At 33.6% G+C, this 22,553-nt stretch overlaps 1 protein-coding gene across 3 annotated transcripts in view; it reads left to right on the forward strand.

Annotated features, from left to right (window-relative positions):
- Positions 1-6,363: 6,363 nt before the first annotated feature.
- melt (ventricular zone expressed PH domain-containing protein melted) overlaps positions 6,364-22,553 on the forward strand; it is a 56,145-nt gene continuing 39,955 nt past the window's right edge. For 2 of the 3 annotated variants that reach the window (XR_011950365.1, XM_072526826.1), the window contains exons 1-2: positions 6,364-6,791; positions 22,179-22,427. Coding sequence is in view for 2 of the 3 variants with exons in the window: in XM_072526826.1 (XP_072382927.1) it covers positions 6,645-6,791; positions 22,179-22,427 (396 nt within the window). In the remaining variant the exon portion in view is untranslated. Of the gene's footprint in view, positions 6,792-21,037; positions 21,099-22,178; positions 22,428-22,553 lie in introns of those variants that run through there. The other variant, XM_072526827.1, reaches the window with a different exon arrangement.

The following is a 22,553-nucleotide window of genomic DNA, read 5'->3' on the forward strand; positions in this document are numbered from 1 at the left end:
CTTTCCTGATGTCAACCAATAGTTCGACGCTGTATTGTCGACATATTCTTGGCTGATCTCATTAAGATGTCGCCCATGCAGAGGTTTACTCATCCAGGTGCGCATTTTGTCTTGCTTAGTCAGGTGGTTTATGCGCATTTCTTGTTCCCTCAGTTTAAGCGGCGTCGTATCATCTACTGCGCAAATTGCTCGATGTAAAGTAGATGTCTCAGCCTGTACCTGAAAATAAGTTCTTAAATTAGCAATTTGTTTATCCAATTGCTCACCTATATCCATAAGTCCTCTTCCCCCTTGATACCGCGGTAATGTTGTTCTCTCTACTGCACTGCGTGGATGATGTTTTTGCGCCTTTGTGAGAAGTGTTCTTACTTTCCGCTGAAGACCCTCTATATCCGTTTTTGACCACTTTATAATACCAAATGAGTAGCTCAGCGCGGAACAGGCGTACGTATTTAATGCCTTAAACAAATTTTTACTATTAAGATATGACCGATTTAGTTGTCTTACTCTTCGCACGAACTCCGAAGTTAGTTCAGTTTTCATTTGTTTATGGTCAATTTTCCGCGCTTGTTTTACTCCGAGATATTTGTACATATCATTTTCACCCATTGCCTCGATGTTTTGGCCATCTTGCATATCGAAACCTCCGGGCTGAACCTTTCCTCTGACTATATTTAGTATACGGCACTTGCCTAGTCCAAAATTCATACTGATATCATTTGAGAAATTTTCTACAGTTTTTAGCATCCCATCTAGGTGGTTTCGAGTGGAAGCCATTAATTTTAAATCATCCATATACAACAGATAATTAAGCTTCGCTACAACAGTGTTGTTATTTTTTATGCTAAAACCTGAGTCAGTAGAGTTCAGCAGCTGAGATAGTGGGTTCATTGCTAGGCAAAACCAAAGTGGACTCAACGAGTCCCCCTGGAAAAGCCCCCGGTTAATGGGGATATCTTCAGTTTCGATATTAATTTCACCCGGTATTTGAAGGTGAATTTTAGTCTTCCACTCTGCCATTATATGCTTCAAAAAGGTCACGAGATTATCATTGACTTTATATATTTTCAATATATCTATAAGCCATTCATGCGGCACTGAATCAAAAGCCTTCTTGTAGTCAATGAAGGCAGTAAAAAGGTTTCTTTTTTTGGTGTATGCCTGGTTAGAAATGACTGAGTCGATAATAAGTTGTTCTTTGCAGCCCATGGAGCCCTTAGCGCATCCTTTCTGTTGAGGTTCTATGATATTGTTCAGAGCACAATGTTGGTAGATACGCCGGGCCACACAGGATGTGACCAATTTGTACAAAGTTGGAAGACAAGTAATTGGGCGGTACTTTGCTGGATCTTGGGTGTTACTTTGATCCTTCGGTATTAGATAAGTGGTTCCCTGAGTAAGAAATGATGGTATTTCCTGTGAATTAGAAATAATATTATTAATAAATGCTGTTAAAAGCTCATGCATACTCCAAAACTTCTTTAGCCAGAAGTTTTGAACTCCGTCTGGTCCAGGAGATTTCCAGTTATGAAGCTCTTTGATAATGTTCGAGACTTCTTCAGTGGTGAAAGGTTCATAAGGAATATTACTGTAGTGTTGACAGTTGTTCGTCGTTTGTTCAATCCATCCAGCATTGTTGTTATGAGTAGCTGGCGTCGAAAGTTGGTTTCCCCAGAACTCATGAATTTCTTCTTGGCTTGGGTAGGATTTATTTACATTTTCTACGGTGGAATTTAGTTTTCTATAGAAAGCCTTTTCTGCATTCTCAAAAAGTATATTGTCGCATTTACGGTTGTTACTAACTTTGTATCTCCTTAGGCGTCCTGAATAAACGGAGAGTTTTTGTTTTAATGTGTCTAGGCAGTGTTGAGCTGTGTTGTTTCCTGGATCATGTTGTGAGTGTCTTGGAGTGTTCAGAATTATTTCTTCAGTTCTTTTAATTACTTTTCGACTTCTTACTCCTCGGATGTATTCTGTAATTTGTCCAATATCCCTGCGCAGTAATTCAATTTTACTCAGCAGTCTTTTTTCCCAGGGTGCAATTCTGTTTTCAGTCCTTCCGATATTAGTTCCCCGTCGTGTTCTGATCTTAATGCCCATAACATTAGCAATTGCTGTTGCTGCACAATAAATCAGCATATGCAAATATTCTAATGTATGGGCTTCCACGATATTATTATTATTATTATTATTATTATATTACAAATAAGGGCAGAGGAGCGAGCTCCTATTATGCCCAAAAATCAAAAATAAAAAACATCCTTATAAAACTAATACCAATTATAAAGTTAAGTAAACATAAACAATTAAGTATATCATACAAAAGTTGAATGGTGAGACAATAAATAAATAAATAAATAATGCTATCCAAGAAAAAAAAATCCTATAAATAAAATAAACCACTATCAAGTTTATTTTTAAAGATGTTAACACTAGTTGCCGATATGGTGTCTTGATCCAAATTGTTCCAGATATTAAAGATTCTATTTGGCAAAAAGTTCACCCTGGACCTTGCAGTAGTTTGTTCCCTTTTCAATTTGTATCGATGGCCTCTTAATCTTTCGTCTTGATTCAAAGTGAATATGGTGCTTAGGTTCTCAAAGTTATGTTTTAAAATACGGAAGGACATAATTAGATCACCTCGAAGACGTCGCTGCTCGAATGTCGTAAGATGAGCCATGGATAATCTATCTTCATAGTTAGGTCTTACACGACCGTATGCCAGTCTTGTAGCTTTACGTTGAACATTTTCAAGTAGGATCTTACCGCGAATGAGATCTGGATTCCACACTGGTCCGGCAAACTCAAGAATAGGTCTAACTCTCGTATATTGAGTAAAGTTTACTAACAGAAGTTAGAGATATACGTGTAAAACATTTACCGAACAGTTTCGAGTTTGCACGTTTACACACCGACACTATGTGATCAGACCAATTTAAGTCACTATTAATTATCACTCCGAGATCATTGTGGGAGGTTACCGAGTTTAAGGGATGTCCATTAATAAAGTACGGTAGTGATGGGTTATTTTTGCCGATATGTAAAACAACGCATTTTTCAATGTTAAGCGGAAGTAACCATTCTGAGGACCATTTGAATATTGCGTCAAGATCTTGTTGAAGAACATGTTGGTTAATAGTTGGATTCACATATAATTTCGTGTCATCAGCGTAAATGGAAACCTTACTGGATACGATGAGCGGAAGATCACTAGTGTAGACACAAAATAGTAGCGGTCCAAGTACTGATCCTTGTGGGACTCCACTCTTGGTAAGGTGGGACTCAATGAAGTAAGTTTGTGATCGTTGAACGACCTTTGATAAAGCAATGCTGTTGGTGAGGGATGATATTTTCTTGAAGAAGAAACTCAGACATAGCTTCTGAAATAATCGATTACATGACCTTGCCGACAATAGGAACCAGGCTGATTGGACGATAGTTATTGCAATCAAGTTTATTTCCTTTCTTGAATATAGGAGTAACCGAAGCCAATTTCCAGGACGAGGGGAGAGAACCTTGTTAAAAGAAACATTCATTATAAGAGATATAGGGATGGCTACAGATTCTGCACATTGTTTGAGGAAAAAAGAGGTGAGTCCGTCTAATCCAGGTGATGAATTATTTCGTAGTTTCCTTAAATGATGTTTAATTTCATCCGGTGTGAAAGATATATTGTCAAGAGTTTTAGACAAACGTGGGCACATTATTTGAGGAATATTATCGTTATAATATCGTTAATATTAACATTTCGTTATCGACATTGATCCTTTGGCTTCTCTTCTTCTTTCTCTTTATAAGCAATTCTGCTATACGTTACATTTTCTTCCAATGTCTTCATTTCTCTTTCGATCTCTCAGCGTATTTCCTGTAATTCTTCTCAGTACTCTTATCTCTGCCGTTTCCAGTAGCCTTTGCGTTGTGGCTGGCATTGGTCTTCACTGGCTTTATAAATTATTGACTTCATCTCAGTGTTAATGTGTCTGTATCGCCATATGGTGTTATTAAGGCATCCTGCCAGTCTATTTAGTTTTTGTACTTGATCTCTTACTTTTTCATAGGTCCAGGTCTCCATAGCTAGACAGTGTATTTCCCAGGTATTTTATTTCCATTACTTGTTCAATACTAATTCCATCAATTTCTACTTTGCATGTGGTTAGTTCTTTGCTGACAACTATTGTTTCAGTTTTCTAAGATGAGATTGTCATATTAAATTATTTTGCTCTTATGTTAAATCTGTGGACCAGTCTTTGCAGACTATCTCCATCTTGGGCTATCAATATAGCGTCGTCTGCGTAACAGAGTATTTTTATTTCTTTGTTTCCTATTCTGTATCCTCTTCCTTTGTTAACGCTTTTGATGATTTTATCCATGATCAAAGTGGAGAGCTTGGGGCTGAATGAATCCCCTTGTCTTATTCCGCTGCCTATTTCTATAGGTTCTGTAAGTTGTCCATCTAGTCTGACTTCCATTTTGTTGTTTTGGTAGATGTTGTAATTTCCTGCTCTCTTGTGTTTAAAGACTTTACGTTTCAAGTACCGATGCGAAGTATATTTATCGTTTCCCATAAATTCGTTGTCCTCTTTCTCGCGTTAGTCGTCGTAATGAAATCATTCCTGTTCCGAAAATTTTCCTGTTTCTATGAGCTGTATAATCCCTTCCCATTTCTGAGGCCTATAAATTTTGTTACACAGACAGTATTGCGTAATTTTTAAGCAATATTTCTTATTGTATTCATTATTTAATATCATTCGAGTATCGTAGTGGGGCTTATACCATAATACGTAGTTGGAAGCTTCTTTAGCTGTCTTTATGTATCGCGCTAACGTTTGATGTTTAATGCCATTTCTCTCGGCTGCTTTCTGATACTAAAGTTATGTTTTAATACATAATCTACAGCAGTTTTCATAGCTTCTGTGCCAAGCTAGCTCAGGCATCACTTCTGACAACCTTATTTGCTTGTCTAAAGCCAGGATAATAGAGAAAGGTTTTCGAGTCAAGTGTTGTAGTTTGCGGAACGGTATTATTTGAGATTGGCCTTAATTGTTCACCATTGGGTAAATCATTAGATAAAGTACGATAACTTCTAGAGAAAAGATATTTTATAATTAAGGGGGAGGATAGAATTTCCAACGAGAATACTTCTTAATAAAATATGAAAATGCATGTGTTAACCTGCGTAACATAACTCAGGGCTTGGATGAGATTGATTTTATATTTAAAAGAATGGTAATTGAGGAACCTGTTGGTGTTGGAAGACATTGGTTTCCTATACCAACTTGTAGCCAAAGTATTGTCTACCCTCCTAAAGACTCACATATCCTAAAAGGGATTGGTTGAGTCCTCCAGTTCACAAGTGAACTGTAGATGAGAATCAAACCCGTTGAACACCAACAGGGTGTCGCAGGTCCCGTCCAGTGTCCAGTTGTAAAACTAGAAATAGGTCCTACACATAGCATTTAATAAAATGGTTTTGAAAACCCATCAACCTTAAACGGTCAGTGACTAAATCGTCTAAAACAAAATTCACAAGGATAGATGAACTGAAACAACCCATAGGTATTCCAAATGTTTGTAGATAATATTGATCATTGAAAGCCAAACCATTAGTATCAAAAATTAATTGTAATATTTCTGGAACACATCCCAAGAAACAGGAGAGTTAGGTTAAATATAACTCCAATGGTTACGTAAAAATCACTAAAATGTAGGTACCTTTGGGATAACTGAAATTCATTGATGAATTCACTTAATTAAAAAGAATCCAAAATGTTATACTTAATCATAAGATTTAGACTTGGTCTCTGTCAAAAACTTGGCAATATTGGTGGAGAGTTGATAGCGGAAACAATAGGTCTCATGCTCAACTGCGGGTCATGTATTTTAGGAAGACAGTAAAATCTCGGTACAAAACCGTCATAATTATGTAATGATTTAGCTAATGATTTAGCTAATGATTTATCTATGATATTAATATGTTTAAATGTGTCATATATTTACTTTATTTGCGAATTTCGAACAAAGATTGGAGGTAAGTGGCTAATAATGTATACCTATCATCATCTAATATAGATTCACTTAGACTAAGATATTGATCTCTATTCATTAAAAGAGTATCATTACCTTTGTATATTCAAAAGATTCAAGATTATCCATAATTATTAATTTCTAAAAAATTGAATTTATAAATAAAATAATAATATAGAATACAGAGTAAGTATATCCTATTTCTACTGCAAAGGGTATGCAACCAAATATACTAGAAAATCAGTGTTTAATACGTTTAATACAATTCCGTGAAATTGACGTTTGACTTTTAGAAATGTTCTGGCTGTTTCTTGTCAAACTAAGTAAGTAGACTTTTATTTTTACATCAAAACATGCGCAAACTCAGGTGTAAAAACCACCTGTATGATCCTAAAATAAAAATTACTTTCACATTCAGCAGCTAAGAGTAGAGTAGAGCCCCGAAGTCAATGACCATAGCAGAAATATGTTGCTTTTTACAGTTTTGTGTCAAGTCTGTAACCGTTGTATATCGTTGAGGAATGCCAGATCTTACAATACTTTTTATTTTCGACTTTAGCGGTGTAATTCCGTATAAACCTGTGTGATTTTTATTATTTTGTGACTGTAATTTGTATAAAATGAGTGTCAACGTTGCAGCAGAAGAAAAGATTCACCGAAAAATGCATGAATTGTTTATGCAAGTTTTAAAAAACCGGGATCTTTCCCGAGCCGGGGATCTTTTTTCTGTTCCTGATTCTGTTATAACTAATGATTTGTCCAATGTGGTAGGCATTTTTATATATTTTGGTGGCGGTTGGCTTTTAAATATGCAAAAATCATGCATCAGTAATTCATTAACCTCTATTTGTTTATAATTAGATTCTGTTTCTTATTTTGTAAGAAATATTACTATGGGCTTATTGTACTTAAAATAGCTGAAGAGCTCTGTCTAACTATTCCTAAAATAAATGTATATAAGTACTAAAACGTATCAAAATAACTCTAGAAAATAACTTTGTTTTAGTTTTGTCTTCTTTGTATCTAAAATTAAATATACATTTGTTTCTTATTATATTAGGTCTTGATATTACATGCTTGTAGAATATTTGGAAATATATTTTTTTGTGGGCAGATTCTTATAATTTCATGCATTATGTTGTTTTTTTGGCATGTTTCTGAAAATTTGATTTAAATGTGTAAAGTGTTAAGTACTAAATAATTTTGTTTCTCTTTGTAAGTATTGCAATGTACAATATTCTAATTGAATTCTTTGAGACTTTGCAATCATTATTTTTTGTCCAAAAATATTTTCCGCAGAGGTACTCAAAACTGAAATTTTAAAATATACCTTTATCTCTTTATTTAAAAAATAAATTAAATTAAACTACATATTTTTACTATATTCAAAAGTTGAATAATGAAATAGATAAACTAACATTCTCAATTCCATGCGAAAAAATCATTTTTGTATTTTACATTGTCATCATTGCATTTTAAGTCCATAATGAGCTGATTTATTCTTCTTGCTGTTTTTTGGATGTCCAGATTATCACTCAATTTTTTTCCTCTCTGATTTTACTTATGTGGCTGTTACAATCTTTTTTCTGTCAAGTATCCAGTTGCTTATATTGTCTTTGTTACATATTTGTCTGAGATCACTATTACACTATTTGTAGTATGTTGTCTTGTGATATTTATGCATTTCACACATTTCTATTAATATTGTTGTTTTCTTGATATTGTTGTCTTGTTTCTGCAGTAAAGTTCATAAGTAACCTGATTACTTTTATATGTATTTAAGATATCCTGCTATTTTGTTTACTTATTTGTTAACCAATTTCTGCTTCTGTATCTTCATAGCTGGCATAACCATTCCTATGTAGTTACAATTCGCTTTTCGCTGAGTTATTTTGTCACCCATTTCCACGCTACATCTGATTGTATTTTTGGAGATTTTTATATACTTTTTGTTTTGTTTGTTAACAACTTCATATTAAATGTCCTTGCTGTTAGATTAAATTGATATAGAAAACCTCTGCAGATCATCTTCACCCTTTGCAAAAGGTACAATATCATCTGCAATACATTTAAGCGATAATTTCTTCACTCACACTATAGCCCATGCCTGCATTTCAAACCTTGTTGATCATTTTATTCACAATGAGGTTAAAACAGAAGAGAGCTTAATGAGTCTCTCAGCATATGGTCCTCTTGTCAGTGCAGGCTCTGTTAGCTTGTTAATTTTAATGTGGATATTGTTTCTGCTATATATGTTTTCAATTGCTTTAATAAGATCTGACAGTATATTTTGCTCATGCAGCAAATGAGTTAGTTATGCTGTTATACATGATAAAATGCCTTTTGTAGATCTATAAAGCAACAGTGGTCAAGGATGATGTATTCCAATGATTTTTCCATGATTTAAGTATATCAAGACAAAGACCACATCATTAGAGAATCTTCCAGATCTAAATCCTTATTGTTCATCAACTTGCTCAATTTCAGTGCTAATTGTGTTGGTTATGATTTTTTGTGGTCAGTTTCGGAACAGTTTTAAGTAAGTTGCTAAGTAACATTCAATATTTACTTGCTTTAAACAATTCAGTGTACTATGTAGTCCCAGTGCTGATGTCAATTTTATATTCATATTTCTTTTTTCTGTGTTTTAATAAATCTTCATATGTGCTTTGGTACTTAGTAGAAGTTAGCTTCCATTCTTAAAGAGAAAACTTAACAGTGTTCGTCTTTTTATTTTCCTTGCTAATGCTTTAGTTACTTTTTTTTTTCTGTAGTTATTGTTTATTGTGATAGTAGATGTAATATATTTTAACTAGGTTTCTCCTTTTTCCTTGCTTTTTATGTTGATTTCCTCTCAGAACTAAGGTATTCTTTTAGTAAGTGATTTTTTTTCTTGTGATTTGTGTACTAATATGGTTCTGAAAATATTTTTGTGACATTTCTTTTATATTAACTTTTATATTTTATGCGAATAAATCACAACTGTAATTAGAAATACTTGTATTTATATTTTATACTCTATATTTGACATTTTTTTATATTTAGATTTTCACCTCTGAACTCATTTTCAAAATTTATGTTTAGTGTTCTGGTTCTTAGCACATTAAATACTGCTGACATTGGTTAGTTTCTAATTTGTTTCATACTATTTCTATTTCTTTTTGTTTAAAAATTTTACTTGCTACTATTTTGGATATTAATCAATTCTGAGTAACACTGTTGGTCAATGTTTTCTTCATACTTTCAGTGAATATTCTTTGCTTTTTTACATTACCAAAAAGTTTATATATAGTTCAAAATTATATTCCATTTTCTGGAAACCCTCTTGACTCTCTCATATATGCCAATCAATACTTTTCTTTCAAAGATTGACAGTGGCTCTTTATCTAATTTAGTCATTGTCCATGTTTCCAATCTGTAAGAGGGCTTTAGGCATATTATCGTTGTATAAAGTTGGACATTTTGTTGCCCTTTATATTTGTAAGGTACTCCCTCTTAATACTTACACTTACAGGCAAGATTGAGAGTAGAAAAAGTCTGAAAGAAAAATTACATCCCTGGCTTAGAAACATACGAAACTGGTATACTATCAAAGATTCTGGATCCATTTTCTGGCTAGCTGAGGAGGGAAACTTTAGAATAGTTGATGAAGACAGTAACTAAAACACCTACATGCTGCTAAGCATATAGCATAACAAGAAGAAGATTGATCATACCCATATGTAATTTATTTGGACCTGTTAATTGCCTTCAGTTCACAATGATGATATAGGGGAAGTATCTGTCACATGAATGATATGTGATTAGTGATCAAATCAAATGCGTCTTGGAAAAATCTTTTTAAAGTTGGAGCAGTCTAGAAGTCATTATTCCGTTTGTGTTTACACAATGCTGCACTAGTAATAATATAAAATTATTGTTTTTTAGAATCTATTAATCACCAATGTAGTCACTCCACTAATTCTTAACACCGACTGAAAACTTAAATTTTATCTAACTGCTAGTGCTGACTGTCCTGACGATTGCACATTTTTATATAAATATGTTATGATAAAAGTCACTAACTACTGTTACTGAGATTTTGCATTTATCATTTTTATCATTTGCAGCAGTTCAGTTCAGTTGTTAACTCACTTAAACAGTTTTAGCATATCTTATTATCTAATTCTTACTTAGTGATTCTTACTGTTTAATTATTAGCTTTTAGAGCGTTCTGATGTAGTTAATGATTTTATGCACAGTAAGAAAATATAAAAATAAGTCTTACAATACAGTTAGCTCATTTTAAGGTAAATAAAATGTCAGTGACTTTTCGCAGTAATATGACGATTTAATAATGTTATAGGCTACATTCAGCAACGTAATTGCCTCATAATTTTTAAGTTGAAGTTAATCTCCCTGGATGATTTGGATGATCACTCCAGTATACTATTTGATATTGATGTTACTATTAGTTCATGCATTGCATTTAATAGGGAGTCTTCTTTTTCTGTTGCTGTACGCAATAGCGTTATTTCTTATGTGTTCTAACCCAGATCTGTGAATTTTGCTGGCATATTTCTACTAGTCTGTTACCGTTATCATTTGCTACTTCTCCGAATGGTCCTACCACGTTATAATTTTGTCTTTTACCATTTTGGCATTAAAATTACCCAGAATCACGATCTCTCTCTCTCTTATTACCTACTTGTGGTATTATTTCATCTAATAATTCTTAGTATTTTTTTATTCTATTCTGGCGTCCTTGTTGTGCCCATAAGTGCCAGTGACGATACTTTACGTGATTACGTCGATTATGTCATAGCTAGTTATATTTTTGTTCTTACTAAAGTGCCTCTCCTTAAAGGAGGTTGGCTACTGCAATTGCAAAGTCCTAATAGTAGGTCGTGTCTTACTCTATCAAATGCTTTTTCGAAGTCTATGAAGCATATAAATATATCTTTCTGTTGCTCGTAGCATTTTTGGGCCAGAACTAGTAAACTAAACAGGGCTTCTCTCGTTCCCATGGCTCTGAATCCAAACTGATCGTCTCCGATGACTGTTTCACACTTTTTTATAGATTCGGTTATACGGGACTTTTACTGTATGACTCATGGCTTATCACACGGAACTCGTTGCAGTGTTTTGGTTTTTCGGTAGTGGGATGAATATTGATTCTAGCCAGTCTTGGAGTATTTTTCCTGTATCATAAAATGCGATTGAATAAAGGAAATATTTCGATGTTTCGATATTTGATATTTCTTTTTTATTAGTTCCGATACTCCTCTTTTCGCATGTTCATTTTTTTAATCCTCATAAATATTTACCTAGATTTACCCTTGACCTTTCCTCTTTGTTTTCGTTAGTTCTATCTGGTCTAACTTTTGTTTATCAGTTTCTTGTTATATTTGTTTCATCCTACCCTTATTCTACTCATAATCCATGTACCAAAAATCTTCTTCTTCTGCAGACCCATTGCTGTGTTTGATTTTTTGTCTGTTCGTCCATTAGCTGGAAAGATTCCAGTTTTCAGGCGCCGGAAACACATCTTCCATCCTCTCTTGTCTGCTATATAACGTACGTCCATTGTGTACCATATACCTACCCAGCATGTACGCGACACAAAAGTTGTGTCTTCGTGGACGTAAGAGTAGGATTTAAGAAGTCATTGGTTAGAGTTAGACAGCAGTAAGCATTTCTGAGTTTTATTGCGCTCTGGATTTCGGCAACCCATTGCGCCTCCAAGACTTTTTACCAATTTTAAACCACCGGATATTTAGAGTTCATATGATTTTTATATTTTTAAATAGATGCAAAGATTATACTTTGCACATATGGTAAACCTTTAAAACCTGATCATCTGCGAGAATAAATTATGTATAACACTTCATTGTATACTGTATTTATCTTGATATATATATATATATATATATCTGTATGCCGGAGGTAAAGGGCACTATGTCCATTTTTGTCAATATTGAGATTAAACTGCAGTTATAATGAACTTTTAATTCTCCACACAGAGGTATAAAGCACTATGTCCTACGTTATAAAATAACGAAGATAAGCACTTTAAACAAAGTATCATGTCACATTTTATTTAGAGGCAGAGGGCACCATGTGGACATGAAACCCTATACCTCTGTGTACATTGCAGTATCATCAGCTTTGATTACAAAGGTGTAGGTAAGCACTTCTAAGATCAGTTTTTATAAGAGAAAATTGTGGACATTTAATTTTACGATTTATGATTCCTTCGACTCTTCAGTACACTACATGATGTGGGATGAAAGTAAAGCAGCTCGTGACAGAAAAGAAATGGCTTCGTATTTATTAAAATGGTCAAACTGTTATGATCAAATTAAAAATACGTTTATTGTAATGGCATATTTCTGGATTTTGAAGACCTTCCCACAAATTCCCGCAAATAGATCACAAGTTTTTGTTAAAGGGCCATACTCATATGGAAGCAGACACTGTATATGGTCACATTGAAAGGAAAAGGAAAAGAGTGCCAAACATGACAATACTGACTCCTTGGGATTGGCAACAACTACTAAATACACTGTATACAATATGAAATGTGAGGACTTCAAGCAATTCAACTCATTATTTGTCGGAAAAGAAGCTCCTTTTGTCTTAAGAAAACTTGACACTGAAAAACAACGTGTATTAATGTCTGCCTGTATTCATCTTCAAGTTCGTCGAGAGGCTATAGGAAAGCTATTTTTTAAAACTTCTTTTGATGATAATAATTTCAAACAACTTGATATGATACGATTTCGAAAAAGTGAAAAAATTACATTGCCAGAAGTTCTACTGCCTATCACTAATGACTTATTACCGATTTCTCGCCAAAAGTTCGATGACTTGATATCACTGCTACCATATTTACCATCTGTATGTCATCAATTTTATAAAAAATTACCTACATCTAACAACGCTAGTGATTACCCAGAAGATGATGAAGAAGAAGTTTTTGATGCATGAGGGATATACATTATGTTTCTTTTAGTATTCTATCAGGATCCCGGTCGTTAAATGTAAACAAATATTAAGTTTTACACTTTACCCTGTAATGTTTGTCATGAAGGAGAAACAAATTAAAGTTTAACCTTGTATAATGCATTTTAGTATACATCTAGTACTATGACCCAAAAGATCTTGAAGAGGTAAACAGCACTATGTCCACTACATTGTGTTTTAATTTTTTTTTTATTAAAAATAAATCAAGTTTATTATCACAATATGTGTTTTAAATAATACAATTTTAAAAGATAATAATCTGAAGAATAAATTAGACAAGGGTTTGTGACATAATGTGTATTAACATACATCCTGTGAATAAACAAACACAAAAATAAACTTAAAACGCTTCTCCTGTAAAATTACAAATTTGTGACATAGTGCCCTTTACCTCCGGCATACAGATATATATATATATATAATGGATAAACTACGTTATCATTTTTAATTTTTATTTTAGAGTTTCACGATAGAATCTGTCAAAGATGCTGTTTAAGTCTACATACAGCATTTTGTCTTCGTGGTTTACTTCACTTTTTTCTTGTAAACTTGAATAAAATCTTTAAAACACTATTATAGTATAATCTCGTTTAGTTTTTTTTTAATTTGGCAAAAACAATTACTATGTGTGCTTGAAAAAAATATTGAAGGAGCCAAACTTGTGGATTAAATGAATATTTGAGGGATCAGAGATATAAAGTGTATCAGGTAATAAATGGTTATTATGGATAGATTGCAGGTGACAGTTTTTTCTGAGAAGATTTGGACGTATCCGGTAAAATTTCCGAGTGAGATATATGGTCGAATCGTCTGAACACGCCCATTTAAAACTATGTGCCACTGAGCTATTCGACATTTTTATCGAATCCGTATCGTCCAAAAATTCGAATTCGTACCGTCTGAACGGGCTGTTAGTTCGTTCGTTTTTTTCTGCGTTTATACCTCTCCATTCAAATTTAGCGATACGAAATCTGTGCTTTCAAAAAGATACATATGAGAAGGTGGCATGCGTATTAGAGATTTAACTGGCTGTTTTATACCGTATTCCGGGAACAGACATATCCACAATCCTGAAAAATAAATACATAATTAAATATGCTAACGACTCGAATAAAGTTAATTAATTTCTAAACAGAGATCGGAGACATTAGATCTGTTGAGAAAGTGTGTTTGCTTTGGATGACTTAAAAAATTGTGCCGGTGACAGCAATCAGATCAGAAGGAATTATTTGCACAAAATCAAAAAGATACATGCTATCGTAAAAATTGAAGACAATTACACCGACGAAATCTCCATACAACGAGGAGTCAGACAAGGTTGCATTTTGCCCCCAACATTGGTCAGTGTTTACTCGGACCAGCTATTTGAAAAGGTACTTGAGAGACAGCCATATGGAAACAAAATCAACGGGGAAGTACTTAATGTAATTAGATACGCGGACGATACAATAATTCTGTCAGAAAATATTGAAGGTCTCCAAATTCTGTTTCTTTGCAATAATCATCTCAGTTTAGAACTAAAACAAAGAATGGTTAAGTGCTATGTTTGGTCTGTACTTTTGTATGGGGCAGAAGTGTGGTCAGAAGTTTTAAGTATGAACAAAATTGAAGCATTGGAAATGTTGATTCATAGAAGGATGCTGAGGACACCTTGGACAGCAAGAAAAATTAATGAGGAAGTACTAGCGAGGGCCAAGAAAGAAAGAGAATTGCTTAAAACTTTTAAACACCGGAAAATGTCTTATCTGGAACGTATAGTGAGGGTAAATCGATAAAGAATACTACAACAGATCCTTAATGGCAAAATAGAAGGCTGTAGAAGTGTAGGAAAAAAACAGGTTTCTTGGTTAAAAAACATTCGTGAATGGACTCAGATATCAAATGCAAGACAATTATTTCATGTGGCAGAAGACCGAGAACCCTTCGCAATGGTGATCGCCAAAGTCGGATAATTCTGATATAGCACGTAAAGAAGAAGAAGACATGCTAATCTCATGACAAATCAAGTAGGCACTAGTAAAAAAACCGAGATGTTGAAACATACATGTTGATCTCATGACAAATCAAATAGGTACTAGCCAAAAAACCGAGATGTTGAAAGGCAGTCATGGTCTTACAAATTAAACAAAAAAGTATGGAAAATGGGCATTATATTTCACAACAGGTTTTCAATTGTATTTTGAACTAGTATGTTTACACAGAATAAATAGAACCTAACAGTCAATGAAGCACACAGTCAATAAATATTATTTTGTGGCAATACTAGTGGTAATTTCAAAATGAAACTTTTAAAACCTGAGCTCTTTAAAAAATAAAGTTCTTAGTTGTCAGCTGCCGGTTATTGGTAGATCAAATAATAGCAAGGCTTACTTATGGATAACAACAAATATTTGATTGGATATAAATGTTGTGATGGATTAAGTGTAAAAAGTTATTTAAAAGAGAACACGCTGTCTTTGAAGGCTCGTCTGCGCCATTTGGATGATGCACTCGGTCGTCTACCAAACCTAAATAATCTGTCATGAATTCGATTTCATTACTATAAAGTTCTTTCCACCTAATAAAACTCCTTCCATTCAGCACAAGGATCAGCAGATTCTAAGTAATTTCAAGAAAATTTGTGCTTAAGTCTTATTTCAGAGGTGTTTTCATGTAACCTACGAGACAGAATTAACTCAGAGAATTCTGGAAAAATCCCTTTAATAAGATACATTCGATATCGCTCATTGATAAAGCTTGGCAGGAAGTTTCCTACAGGACAGTGAACTCGGCTTGTAAAAATTTTTGATCACTAGCAGTATCATCCTTACGAGCATCAGAATAAATTAGACTTTTTTGTGAATCAAGGTAAGGGGGGAAGATATAGAAGAAGATGCTTCATTAATTAAAGAAATTTTTAAAATGTGGATGGATATGAAAATATTTGCAGAAAAATACCTAGCTAACAAAGTTCAAACAAATGGCAATATCACCGCTTGGGAAAATCAGAAAAGTTATTAAAAAGAAAACACTCTATCTTTGAAGCCTAACACTCTAACAAACCTGAATAATTATGTCTATCATGAACAAAGATGCCTGGACGTCAATTAAGATCTACGCATGTTTTATTGACTATAATAAAGCATTCGATAAAGTACGACATAAACAATTAATGAATGTCCTGAAATCAAAGAAGATTGACTACAACGACCTCAGGATCATATCAAATTTATACTATAAACAGCGAGCAAAAGTACGTGTTAACGAACAGCTGTCAGAAGAAATTGAAATTAGATGTGGAGTGAGACAGGGATGCGTATTGTCGCCAATTCTTTTTAATGCCTACTCCGAAGAGGTCCTGAAAAAAGCTCATGAGGGTGAAACAGCTGGAATAAAGGTAAATGGAGTTCCCATTAACAACATTAGATATGCGGACGACACTGCGATCTTAGCCGAAAACATTGAAGATCTTCAGAGACTGGTGACCAGAATAGCAGAGTATAGAAAAGAGTATGGTCTAACAATGAATGTCAAGAAGACGAAATTTATGAGAATATCGAAAACTCAAAGAAATAACGAGAATCTTCTAATAAACTGAACCAACGTCGAACAAGTGGACAAATATGCATACCTGGGAACAATGCTTAACTCCACAAATGATTGCAATCAGGAGATCAAAATCAGAATAGAAAAGGCTAGAGCAAATTTCAACAAAATGAGAAGAGTGCTATGTATCAGCGATTTAAAACTGGAACTAAGCGTTAGGTTGGCGTTTTTTCGACTTTATTTTATGGAATGGAATCTTGGACCTTGAATGCGACATCAATGAAAAAACTGGAATCATTCGAGCTGTGGGTGTACAGAAGAATTCTGAAAATATCATGGACAGAACACGTCACAAACAAAGAGGTTCTGGGAAGGGTGAACAAAGAAATGGAAATTTTAAATACAATAAAAACAAGAAAATTAGAATATCTCGGACATATTACACGTGGAGAGAAATACACCTTGCTCCAACTTATTATGCAGGGAAAGATACAAGGAAAGAGAAGCATAGGGAGGCGTAGAATGTCATGGCTGCGCAACCTGAGAGAGTGCCAACCGTCTCAAAAGTCCGAATAGCTATGATGATTGCCGACCTCCGCCGCGGAGATGGCACTTGAAGAAGAAGATCATGAATTCGATTTCATTAGTATAAAGTTTTTTCCACCTAATAAAACTTCTTCCATTCAGACCAAGTATCAGGAGATTTTAAGTAATTTCAAGAAACTTGTACTTAAGTCTGATTTCAGAGGTACTTTCAAGTAAACTCCGCTTGTAAAAATTTGTAACCATGCCTTATGAGCATCAGAATAAAATGAACTCTCTTGTGAATCAAGGCAAGGGAGGAACATATTGAAGAAGCTAATTCTTCATTAATCAAAGAAATCTTTTAAATATGGATAGATGTCAAAATTTTTGCAGAAAAGTATCTTCCTATCAAAGTTTAAATAAACGGCAATAGCATCGCTTGGAAAAATTAGACAGTGTCACACATAAACTTTGTGAGGAGAATACAGACTAAAAAATCTTTGCATAGATTTTGAATTGCTGAGCCTAGTGACGGTTCTGACGCCTAATGACGTTTTCTGTATTTTTAAAACTTTAATATTTTTAAAATTGAATAAGTAATTTTATTATTTATTTATTATATATATTTTAAACAAATTATGTTATATTAAAATCAATAAATTATTATGTTTGCTCTTAATGCCACCTACTAACGTATCAACAAAGTAAACGTTGTTTACTTCTGACAGACCCGTCAAAGTTAGACTAAATATTAAATTAATAATAAAATATAAATAGATTTATATTGTTCTGAGCTATTTTCTTGTGGCATTTTAAATTAATTACTATTTAAATGGGAATAAGCCACAATTAAAGGTTAAAATACGTTTATTGACGTTTCAATTTCCACTTCGGAAATCGTTCTCAAAATACAAACAAAAATGTTTGTATTTTGAGAACGATTTCCGAAGTGGAAATTGAAACGTCAATAAACGTATTTTAACCTTTAATTGTGGCTTATTCCCATTTAAATAGTAATTAATAAATAGATTTAATTATCACATAAACTAAATAAGATGTTTAAAAATGCAATTTGAGTATAGTTTGAAAAGAATTTATTAATATGATGACTAGAAACGAATTGGTGGTGTATCGATTTGAAGGCCGCTATTTTGTGGCCTAGTTTCGTGACGCTCGACTCAGCATTTTACTATAGAGAAAAAGTAATACGGTAAAATAAAACTCCAGTATAGAAGCTTCGCTTTAAAAAATGAAGGACATAAAATGGGTCTCTTTTTCAACAGAATATAATGTTTTTTATATTTAGTACATATTTAGGAGAGTTTGATTTGATTTAAATAATGTAATTTAAAAAACATTTATTTTTTATTATTGTACTGAGTATTCCATTATTTTACAATCTCTTTAATATGCAATGTCAAGGAGTTTTTTTTACATAAAAACGGATTAGCCATTTCAACATTAGTTCTTATGGGAAATCTTGGTTTGGTTTAAGTCCAGATATCAGAAACGAATTAATATGTGCAATATTGACCATGAAAAATGTTTCTTCTTCTTGTAGTTTCTTCTCCTATCGGAGGTTGGCTATCATCACAACTATCCGTACCTTATTGGCGGCTGCTCTGAAAAGATCTACTGAGCTGCAACTATACGACTCTCTTAGGTTTCTTAGCCAGGAAATGCTTCGTTTTCCTATGGATCTTTTACCCTTGATTTTACCTTGCATTATGAGCCTTAATATCTCATATTTCTCTCCTCTGGTAATGTGACCTAAATATTCCAGTTTTTTTGTTTTGATGTGCTTTATGACCTCGCAATCCTTTTGTAGCCTTCTTAACACTTCTGCATTTGTAACTCGTTGGGTCCATGGTATTTTCAAAATCCTTCTATAGCACCACATCTCAAATGATTCCAACTTCTTTATATTATCCACTTTTAGTGTCCAACTTTCCATTCCATACAACAAAGTCGAGAACACGTAGCATCTTAAGGTTCTTATCCTCAGCTCCAGAGGAAGGTCTCGATTAACATTGTTTTCATTTTTTATAAATGCTTGTCTTTACCCAGGTTCCCAGATATTTGTAGTTATTCACTCTTTCTACTTGTTTTCACTCGATATCTAGCCTTCCTACTGTATGTTGCTTAGAAATAATCTGCACTTGGTTTTCTTAACGTTCATTTGTAGTCCATATTTTATACTGACTCGATGTAATCTATTTACTAAGCGTTGCAGTGCTTCTAGACTGTCTGCAAAAACAGCGGTGTCGTCTGCGAATCTTATGTTGTTCAAGATTTTTCGTTTATTGATATACCCTGTTGTTCCTCTGATATTGCTTCCTTAAAAATAGTTTCGCTGTACAGATTGAATAACAATAGGGACAGCACGCAACCCTGTCTAACACCTCTTTTGATTTCTATTGTTTCTGTATCGACATTTTCGATTCTAACCTTTGCGTTTTGATTCCAGTACAGATTGACAATAATCCGTATATCTCGATTATCCACATTCTTTTCTTTTAACAATTTTACTAGTTTCTGATGTCGTACTCTATCAAATGCCTTTTGATAATCTATAAAGCAGACATACAGATCGTGGTTCATATCTAGTAGTCTTTGCGCGAGAACGTTAAAAACGAAGAGAGCCTCTCTCGTTCCTAGTCCTCCTCTGAATCCAAACTGGGTGTCATCTATATCTTCTTCTATTTTTTGTATAGTCTTTCATGTATTATTTTGAGAAATATCTTAAGTGTGTGGCTTATTAAGGAAATTGTTCTGTACTGGGAGCATTCTGTCGCATGTACTGACTTTCGTAGTGTTACAAACATTGACAGCAACCAATCTTCGGGTATTACTCCTGTTGTATATACTTTGTTGAACAGATCTAAAAGTATATGCAGTATTTCTTCGTCAATGCATTTAATTAGCTCAGTGGATATCTGATCTGGGCCTATTGATTTTGCGGTCTTTGCATTTCTAATTGCCTGTTCTAATTTGCACATTATTATTTTCGGTCCTGTTTGTTCCTGTGGTTCTTCTTGTATCATTCTATCATCGTCGAATAGTTTCATTATCTATTCTTGTCAAAATCTTAGTTTATCTTTGATGCCTGCAATGAGTTCACCATTATTATCTTTGAGTATCCCATAGTGTGCTCGCTTTTTGGTATTTGTTAGTTCTTTTATTTTTTTATGCACATTAAAGCTGTCGTATTTTCTGTTATACTCTTCTATTTATATGCATTGATCTGTTAACCACTTTTCCTTGGCCTTTTTTATCTCTATTTTAATTCTACTTTGTAGTTCTTGATATTTTGGCTCATTTCTCCCTTTGGCCTTTCTCCTCTCTTCCATTAATGTTAGAATTTCTGAAGTTATCCACTTCTGTTTTTTATTTGTCTTTTCAGGCTTTAAATTTTCTTCTGCAGCCTTTAGTAAAATATTTGATAGGGTCTAAAATACTATACAAATAAATACTCTAGGGAATAAAAAATGTTTAGATAAAAGTTAAGATAATAAAAGAATTATGCTAGAAACAAAATGGGGTAACATAAATATATTTTGAAAACACAGTACACCATATCAGACAGAAAGTTGTGTTCTGAACGTTTTTAAACTATGGATCTTAGCTGGCTACTGAAACTGTATATTAACCTGCGAACTAACAATTTATTAAGTTCTGTTACCTGGGAAGCTTAGTAAATTATAGACTTTGGGTTTATCCGACGCCTGAGAGGGCAAAAAGATATGAGAAGTAGACTTCGAGTGTGGTATACAAAGGAGAAGAGAACCTTGCGCAAAATGTACCTCATTACGGAGGTTCTGGTCTTCGAATAATGTTAGTAAGGGAACAAAAATGCGTTCCTTCCAAACCAATGAAAAATCATTTCGTTTATGCTACCTATACTACATATAAATTTGACAAGAAACTGGTTGTCAGATTACAATCCCCAAACAAATACCTATATTTTTCATTCAGAATTTTCTGGTTAATAATCTGGTCACAAATAAAGAATTATGAAGGTAACTGACGAAGAAAAAAAATTACAATTACGACACGTAAATAGCGATATACTGTGTCTACATTAAGAAATTCAACATCAACTATGCCCCATGATGAGCTGGCAAGGTAGGCCATCACACACATGGAAAGAAATAGAAAAGGAACTAAGACTAAACTTGAAATGGAGCGAAGAGAATACTATTATCGCTATATTATTGCAAGTAACAGAGTCGAGGAGTGGAAGCATAGCTTTCTTATCGTGCTTTCTTATAACATTTCACTTACATTGATTGATCATTTTCCCTTGAATAGATACATCACTATTTACCATGATTTTATCAAGATGAAATTAACAATTATAAATTTAAGAGAGTGTGTTTTTGCAACATATAACACGAAACATGCATGGGACTACGTTTACTACTCAACGTAGTGTGTTAACGTGAAAGAGATATGGAATGAAAGAGAGAGTGGGAGATGAGGCGACTGATTCTACGAGTATACACAGCCGTATGAGTGCAGCATATATTATAATGTATATCACCATAGGTATACAATCTTTGGTTTGCGCGATCTGTCTTTTCAGTTGTTCGATTGTTTTTATCACACCTCTGCGCGTTCCACCGCTCCATCCGTAGCCAGCGATAAGTAAGCTATGCTTACAAAAAGCTGATACCTTTTGCGATTGAAACACCACAAAGTACCTTTACTTCACTGGGAGCTATATTTGAAGAATAGCTTATTAAAAAGAACTAAAACAGTATATTTGGGGCAATTATACAGAGGAAAAGATACGTTAGCATTAGATTATGAAAAAAAAATTAAGGTGAATTTAATCCTAGAAGACGTGAGATTATATGTCATAGGTGCATTAGAAAGTAGACTTCCTTAGTTAATTCCAGTTTCTTTTAAATAATAGACACTAAAAACCTTTCTAAAAGAAAGGGACACTGCAATCACTTTACATGGTTGATGCAGATAATTAAAAAATTAATATACAGATTTAAATAAACATACAAAGAATTTAGCGCAGTAATAATTTTGGCATTTATTAACTTTATTTGATTTAACATACTTAATATTTGTTTCTTGGTTTTCAGCTAAAAGAAATAACAGTTATTGCTTCTTTACCAGACTATGTCAATAATGATAATGATCAGAGCGTTGTAGAGATATGCGTAACAAGGGTGACTTCTTGTATAAGGGAAACAGGCACAGTTGAACAACACTGTGAGGCTCTTGTCAATTTACTTGAATCTTGCCTACATCACAATCTACAGGCATCAGCCAGAGATGAGGATACTCCCCACGCCAAGATATCTTCGGATATTATTTCATGCATATTTTTGGTAAGGCAAATATTATTTAATATTTAATAAAATCTCCTTTTATTATTTTTATGAAGCATTTCTTAAATCTGTCAATTATATTAATGGTATTTAAGTAGTATTTATGTGTTTCCCGCTACCTGGACA

This window comes from Diabrotica undecimpunctata, chromosome 3 (assembly GCF_040954645.1).
Source record: "Diabrotica undecimpunctata isolate CICGRU chromosome 3, icDiaUnde3, whole genome shotgun sequence".
Lineage (NCBI taxonomy): Eukaryota > Metazoa > Arthropoda > Insecta > Coleoptera > Chrysomelidae > Diabrotica > Diabrotica undecimpunctata.